The sequence below is a fragment of the Vigna radiata genome, chromosome 2, assembly GCF_000741045.1.
Source record: "Vigna radiata var. radiata cultivar VC1973A chromosome 2, Vradiata_ver6, whole genome shotgun sequence".
NCBI lineage: Eukaryota > Viridiplantae > Streptophyta > Magnoliopsida > Fabales > Fabaceae > Vigna > Vigna radiata.
In genome coordinates, this window is record NC_028352.1 from 3,964,691 (window position 1) to 3,973,000 (window position 8,310).

Below are 8,310 nucleotides of genomic sequence, written 5' to 3' on the forward strand. Positions count from 1 at the left end.
CTTAACCTTCAGTCCTAACTACTTCAACTCTAATTGGCTCGATTAACCTTCAATCTAGGTCATTCTTCTCAGGCTAACTTGGGTTGACTCGTCTCAACCTTCTATCTTAATCGGCTCGGCTCAATCTTCAGCATGTCATGTTTAACGTGAGCTGACTTGAGTTTATTCTTTATACTAGGCCAACTTGACTTGATTTTTTAGTTTGAGCCAATTTAACTCAACTCTTCAATTTGTGATTGCTTAACCTTTGACTAGGTTGGCTAAACTTGAACTTTGGTGCAAGTTGATTCAACATTTAACTTTTGTCAACTTGACATAATTTTTTAGTCTAGATTAACTTGGCACTAGACCAACTTTACTTAGCATGAAATACATATGATTCAATTCAAACTCTCTTAACCTTTGTTTGTTGTGAACTCAACCTAAACAATCTATGTGACTTGATTTTTTTATCTTGAACTAAGATTGTCTCATTTACCCACAGGTTAACCTTGATTGATGGAGCTTTTATTACCATTTTGATCTTTATGCACTTTTATTTATGTGAGTTTTTTTCACGAGGTGAATGTTTTTTTACTCTTTCTCATGTGAGCCAAATATTATGCATTGAGCCAAATTCACAATTCTATATATATAAAAGCTGGGAGACTTCAATATTTTTTATTAAATATAAATTAATAATAGAACAATATTTAATTTTTTAATAAGAATAATTCCTACTACTAATAAAATAATTCAATTCGTGACAACCACCAATATCTACTGTTAATTGGTCAGAGTATCAGCCACTGAGTCAGAGACTACCAAATATATGCAATCGTCAACTTCTCAGCACGAGGCCGCCACTTACCAGACCACTACCTTCCCATCATTCCATTAACATAATCATTATCTCATTCCTCTTCATCCCAAACCCTAATTGTGTTTATCAACATTCATGAATGTCAACAATGTTTATCCACTTGAGAAGTTTTTTTTCAACATTCTTTAATTGCTACTAATGGAAATGACAATATTGATGAATGTTTAAAAATATTTCATACAAATAAAAACATATACATAAACTTTTCTCCGAGAAATAATTCATATATTGGAAGAGAAAATTTAGTATTTTAAAATGCGGATTCAAAGTTACGTAAAGAAAACGTATCACCCGCACTTTGCCTTTTCCTTGCAACTCTTCGTGCGGAAATGACTAAAGGCTTTTCCCTTTTTCAAAATATGCGTGATCTTTTTGACCATTCAAATTAAGACAATACGATTACTGTGCTAAAAGTTTTATTTTCTTTCTTACATATGTTGAACAATGCCACCCTTGCTGATATTCAAATTCACAGGGAAAAGGCTTAAAGACTAAAACGTGGAAAAAGTTAACAATAATATAATAATTAAACTTGTTTATCACAAAGTTTAGTAACTTTTTTTTTTTTTTAATTTTCCATCTTTGAGCGTGTAGCTGAATAGATGGTTAAATAAATGAGAACAAAGTTTGGTCACTCTTTCAAGTCAACATTATTCTACATTATATTACAAAATAAATTGAGGATGTTTACAATAAGTATTTATATATGTTGTTTAGCTTAATTAAGTTTTAATATATTTGAGGATTTCATATCTTCTCATCAACTTTGTCAATTCGAGAGATGCAAGCTTTTTGACCACCACAAAGAAACCAGAAGGCAAAACAAAAAGAAGAGAAGAGAAGAAGACAAATCTTATATATGATATTTACACTTAAACACAAAAAGCATCCTTACAACAAATACCCCATGTGGCTTCTTTATCGTTAGCCAAATGAAAATTTAGGTTTAGGGTTTTTTTATCGTTCTTTTCTTCTCTCTTCCAATTCTTGAAATGTATACCATTTATCGTTAATCAGATGAAAACTTCATCTTATCCTCCACATCACGGACACTTATTTACACACTTATAAAAGAAAACTATTTGATAGTCCTGTTCTATCCTATAAGACTAACTAAGCATAACTTAGACAAAAACTATGTATGAAACGGATCAAAGAATCTAATCAAGTACACATCACTAAACCAACGAAAATTACCTATATCATGCACACATGTACAAATTCTCAAATTCGTAAACTATTTTAATGCAACATTCAAAATTTCAAATCGATATCAAATATAGTAATTTATAATTATTATTCAAACGATTATGTTGTTCATTCACATAAAAAGAAATACTTATATATAATTTATAATTATTATTAAATGATTATGTTGTTCATTCACATAAAAAGAAATACTTATATATATTTCAAGTGATTTTTGTTTAAAGTAAACATTGTGTACATTCTCCTAATATATAAATTATGCATTAACATTCTTGTGTGCAAGGAGAGAGGATTTTAATCAAATTAATGAATTAAAATTTTAATGAAAATACATTAAAGAAATTAACGTCATCCTATATATAGATGATGGAAATGAAAAATGAAAATTTTATTATCACAAGTGTCGTTTTCATTTTGACTGTAACAACAATATCAACAGATCTACAACATATCTGTATTTTTTTTTATCGATCGAAGTCCAATAGGACTTTAATTACAATCAAAGAATAGTGAAAGAATGACAACAAAATCTCTATTTTTGAGAACTATGAAATTTAGAATAAAAGAATATGAATTAATTAGTACGAAGAAAATGTAATAATTGAATGAATGAATTTTGGTAGTATTATTTACTAGAGCTATAAAGTCTGGTTTCTTTTTTGAGGAAGTTTTTGTACCACGTTGCTGATAGTTGCTGATAGTTTTGGATATCTTTTCAAACCATTTTGGTAATCTATGAAGATCATTCCGAATCGTGATGTATATCCCGAAGTCCATTCAAAATTGTCGAAGAAAGACCACACGTAATATCCTTTTACATTTGCTCGATTCCTATAATAATGAAATGAATATAAATTAAATAAAAAGATCAAACAACATATATAAAAATTATATCTTCACCCTCTCCTTTCCACTGCAAGTAGTTTCCGGCATGTAAACCCTCGGCCCAAAGAAACGACCACACCACATTTCCAACACATGTATATCATATATGTGGGGTTTTTAGGTGGGGAACGAAAGATTTCCTCGCGAGGCAAGTGTCGACAACAGGAGTCCTCTCAAACAGGAAGTGAACTTTGCGGAGGCACGATTGAACTGCAATCGTGGTTCACGAGCACCAGCACCTCCCGCCTATGACCCTTGGACAAGATCACTACGAGGGTTCTTAGATTAGGAAAATCAAACAAGGGAGGGAATATGTGTTTCAATGCGAAATGAAAATGTCAGAGGCAATACCTGATTTTCGCCCTAATGAAAATGTGAGTGGAGAACACCGACAGCTAACGAGGCGAACACCGACAACCAACGCCCAAGACCCTCCGAGAAGATGACTCTAAGGACGTTCTTGGAATGGTCGACCCAACGACGAAGACGAAATGGGTGGAGGGAACAGTGTGCAAAGAAAGTTGGGAGAATTTGAATATTGGGGAAAAACAACTTTCGCGAAAAGAGGAGAGGGAAAAATCCCACTTTGTTATACACCAACCATTTACTGAAGGTCAAATTCCTTCGGTAATGACCCATGCGAAATACCAAAGGCCAAATTCCTTCCATAAACTGTTGTGTTAAAGGCCGCCAGAAAATCCTTCGGTAAATAAAATTTATCGAAGGCCTACAGGCCGTCAGTAATATTCCGCCGGTAATAAATCAATTTCCTGCAGTTTACAATTCAGTTAGTAGTTTAGTTCAATTTATATTTTAGTTTAGTACAATTTACAATTGAATTAGTAGTTCAGTTCAGTTTATATTGTAGTTTAGTACAATTTATATTGTAGTTTAGTATAATTTACAATTTAGTTAGTAGTTCAGTTCAATTTATATTATAGTTTAGTAAAGTTTAGTATAGTTCAGTTTGATAAAACAAAAAACAGTTCAATTTGTCTGAACTGTTTTACAGTTTAGTTTAAATAAATTAGTTGTTAGTTCAGTACAATTTTTAGCAATACAATGCAGTACAGTTCCATTTGCCCACCCCTAAACATCTACATACATTCGTTTAAATATTCAAATTTTAAAATGAAAGTGTGAAACAACCTTTACAAATAATGAGTGATAGATTCAATATTACAAAAAATCTTATATATATTTCAAGTGATTTTTTTAAAGTAAACCTTGTGCATTTCCAATATATATATATATATATATATATATATATATATATATATATATATATATATATATATATATATATATATATATATATATATTATGTATTAATATTTGGAAGGAAAGAAGATTTCAATCAAATTAATGAATTAAAATTTTAACGCAAATATACGAAAGCAATTATTACATATATAGATCCTCTATATAGGCTATGGATATGAAAAATAAAAACTTTGATATTTTTCATTCTGACTGTAATAACAATATCAACAAATCTATAATATATCTGTATTTTTTTTATCGACTGAAGTCCAATAGGACTATAATTACAATCAAAGAATAGTGAAAGAATGAGAAAAAAAATCTCTATTTTAAATTGAGAGCTATGAACTTTAGAATAAAAGAATATGAATTAATTAGTTACAAAGAAAATGTAATAATTGAATGAACGAATTTTGGTAGTATTATTTACTAGAGCTATAAAGTTTGGTTTCTTTCTTGAGGAAGTTCTTGTACCACGTTGCTGATAGTTTTGGATATCTTTTCAAACTGTTTTTGTAATCTATGAAGATCATTCCGAATCGTGATGTATAACCCGAAGCCCATTCAAAATTGTCGAAGAAAGACCACACGTAATATCCCTTCACATTTGCTCCATTCCTATAATAATGAAATGAATATAAATTAAAAAAAAATGAAACAACACATATAAGAACAGATTTTTGATATTATAAAAGTCAAAATCACTTACCTAATTGCGGATAGAAGATAATAGAGATGACGATAATGATAATCTATTCTGAAAGTGTCCATAAGAGATTCTTCAAGTGATAAGGAGGGTTCATTATACTCATTGACACCTATAAAAGTGAAGAAGAGTAGGTCAAAAAAAGTATGATGCACATTGAATTTAGAAGGACAATGATACTTTGACAACTCTTTTTTAACAACTTTTTGACAACAGGACACGTGTCATAATTTTATTGGTCAGTTTGAATTTATCTTTAAAAAAATATTTGAAACNGACCAATCATAGACGGCCACGTATGCGTTGTCAAAAAGTTGTCAAAAAAGAGTTGTTAAAGAGACTTTTTCCAATTTAGAAAGGGAGAGAAACTGAAAATGATGTATAGAGAAGTATGAACAAATGATATTTACCATTCTCTGTGATGTACATCAAAGGATTGTTGTATTTTTCCTTGGTATATAACACGAGATCACGAATTCCTCTAGGATAAACGTATAACCAATCAGAAGCAATCTGCATATGATTAAAAAAAATGTTAATTTTACATTTTATAAGATTGAACAAGTAGAGAATTTTATGACTTAATAGGAGTATAGAAGTACCTTGATTCCAATAGGTTTCCCATCACGTTCAACTAGAATGAATCAAAAAGAAAAAAACACAACCTATTGTTAGTCATGATCATAATCAACTATTTAGGGTGAACTGATAGAAGAACGTTGATGAAATCCTTACATGCAGCAGTGACAAGAGAATCGGTTAAGTAGCTAGGGTTGTCATTGCTCAGTTGAGGTGCATCAGAGGAATATGTTGTAGAGTAATAGTTTAGGCCAATAAAATCGAATGAACCAATAAGAAGTCTTGCTTGCTCTGCAGTAAACTTTGGCAACCTTGTTCTCACAAGTGATCTCATACTTTTTGGATAGTCTCCGTAAGTTAATGGATCCATAAACCTGAAATCATTTAACATTCAAATCAGTATTTTTTAATTCATCAAACCATACTTATCAAATTGTTTTGTATAAAACAAATTAATGTGAGAGAAACTCTTACCATCCATACATGAAGTCAATTGCTCTTTCGGCAGCCTTTTGATCAGCTTTGGTATCTCTGAGTGGCAAAAACCAATTAGCCACCAAGGTTATGCCTATCACACCCTCTTGAGAAGTCTGCATATATATTATTCAAATATTAAAACAACCTTCGAGAACACTCAATTTTAACATAGCTAAAAGTTTAAGAATAATTAATAAATTGACTAACCTGATATTTGGTCTTGTATAGACGAACAGCTGCTGCATGAGCAAGAAGTTGGTGATGCGTGACCAAATATGGCTCAGTTGAAGAATCACCACCAGTGCAATTTGAATTCATCCATGCAGAGCAGCGACCTGGTGCCATTTGTCCATTTGCATAGCCATTCTGGCTGTAACTCCAAGGCTCATTCAATGTAACCCAATACTTCACCCTATCACCAAATTCCTTGAAGCAAAGTTCTGCATAATCTCGAAAATCCTTCCTGAATAAGAAAAATATATGTTTGTTTGTCAAATTATACTCCTATATATCCACCTGTTAATTAAAAGTGCTAACCGATTATATATTAAATTTGAAACTTACACTATCAGTGGACTTAAAAAGCCTCCATACTCATCTTCCAGTGCTTGAGGAAGATCCCAATGAAAAATAGTCACAAATGGTTTTATACCTGTACACACGGTTGTTAACATTTAGTTAATAATCATTATCAAATATTATAAAATTAAAAATTCCAAGTACGATATAACTTAAGTCAAATATTCTAACCATTAGCCACCAGCTCATTGATAAGGTTGTTGTAATAGTTTATTCCTTCTTGATTTATTCCTCCACTCAGCTTTCCTTCTGTAAATATATAGTTTAATAAAAAGGGTTAGGTTAATTCAAAAGGAAGATCCAACTATGAAAAACTTAGTCATTATCTACAAGAAGATAACTTACTGGGGAGAATCCTTGACCAAGATATGGAAAATCTGTATGAATCCAAATTCGCATCCTTCATCATTTGAACATCTTCCTGCAGACACAGAAAAATATGTTATATTATTTATAGGTAATTGACACTTATGAACACCAATAAACTGTATGTTTAGTTTTTGAAATAAATATATTTCGTTCAAAAATAAAATAAAGGAATGCTGTGATCAAACCTTGTAATGATGGTACGAGTCAATGGCCACGTCTCCGTTGCTTCTATCCTGGATCTTAGCTGCATTTCAATAATTCAAAATTAATTAGCACATATATTTTGTTTATTATTTAAGATCATTCAGAAAAGTATTATATTTGCTTCCTATATATTTTATCTGTTTATACTGTGGAGAATCGGAGAGAGTGAGTTACGTACCTGGATATTTATGGGTGAAAGTATCCCATACACTTGCTCCTCTACCACCTTCCATTGCTGCACCTTCGAACTATATATATGACAAAGTACATAAAAGAAATTAAAATCTCATTTTCAGTTGCTTATTGAAAAATCTCTTTATTGTTTTTCAGAAGTATATATACCTGGTAGGAGGAAGATCCAGCTCCAAAAATGAACCCTTGAGGGAAAGTGTTCCGATTGATTGAAATGTCAATAGTTGGTGAAACTGAAACTGTTTCTTCGCATGTAACTTTGGAAGATCTAACAAGAAGAAGAGCAAAGAGGCCCAGAAAGAGAGAGCTGTAGAAGGCCATGTTATTTTTCTTAAGCGTTTGATGTTGTTTCATTGAATGCTTCAATCTCTCCTTATATATATATATATATATATATGAAGGAATACCAGCTACCTACCACCTTCGTGCTTTGACCAGTTGATTTCATAATAATATATTCGATATATACTATTTTTGACTTAGAGGAGTGACTGAACTTGTACTTAGTTTGTTCCATAAAACTATTAAAAGAACTCCTCACACGTTTTAATTCTTTGGCTACTTTTCCGTTGAATATCAAAATTGGCGGCTATATATATTTTATGCAACAATTTTCTAACAGGAAAACACAACTTTTACCATGGTTTTCTTCAGTTTTCTCTAATTAGAGACAAAACGGTATTTTTATACGGGGATGCCTAAGATGTTCTGAACAGCAAGTCCAATATAAAACTAAGAAAACAAATTACTAGAAAATTTACTTAATTATCCGTTTCTAATTTGTTGGCACAAAATTTTCATGTTCTTATGCTTATGCTTATGTTATTATTCCCAAAATTTGTGTTTTTTTTTTTCTATTATGCATTTTTGGATTACATTATTTTAGTGTTATTTCTTTTCTCTACAAACAAAAACAACATAAATATACTAGAACTGTTTAATTAAAAGGTAAGAACTTTTTGTTTGGGTTTTGTCAGAACACAAT

The 8,310-nt window shown here is 31.0% G+C and overlaps 1 protein-coding gene across 1 annotated transcript; it reads right to left on the reverse strand.

Annotated features, from left to right (window-relative positions):
* Window positions 1-4,471: 4,471 nt before the first annotated feature.
* LOC106756365 (cyanogenic beta-glucosidase) lies at window positions 4,472-7,670 on the reverse strand. The gene is made up of 13 exons (XM_014638760.2): window positions 7,476-7,670; window positions 7,312-7,381; window positions 7,115-7,173; window positions 6,906-6,981; window positions 6,732-6,809; window positions 6,546-6,633; window positions 6,189-6,444; window positions 5,979-6,094; window positions 5,661-5,878; window positions 5,528-5,559; window positions 5,336-5,438; window positions 4,929-5,037; window positions 4,472-4,837 (listed from the first exon to the last, which is right to left on the reverse strand). The coding sequence occupies exons 1-13, from the start codon at window positions 7,644-7,646 to the stop codon at window positions 4,642-4,644; spliced, it is 1,572 nt and encodes a 523-aa protein (XP_014494246.1). The 5' UTR covers window positions 7,647-7,670; the 3' UTR covers window positions 4,472-4,641.
* Window positions 7,671-8,310: the final 640 nt, after the last annotated feature.

Excerpts from the sequence above, each read along its gene's own strand:
- LOC106756365 (XM_014638760.2), bottom strand. The coding sequence starts at position 7,646 with ATGGCCTTCTACAGCTCTCTCTTTCTGGGCCTCTTTGCTCTTCTTCTT. Across the intron at positions 7,174-7,311 it reads TTTCACCCATAAATATCCAG|CTAAGATCCAGGATAGAAGC; the intron begins GTACGTAACTCA and ends ATTGAAATGCAG. Across the intron at positions 6,982-7,114 it reads ACTCGTACCATCATTACAAG|GAAGATGTTCAAATGATGAA; the intron begins GTTTGATCACAG and ends CTGTGTCTGCAG.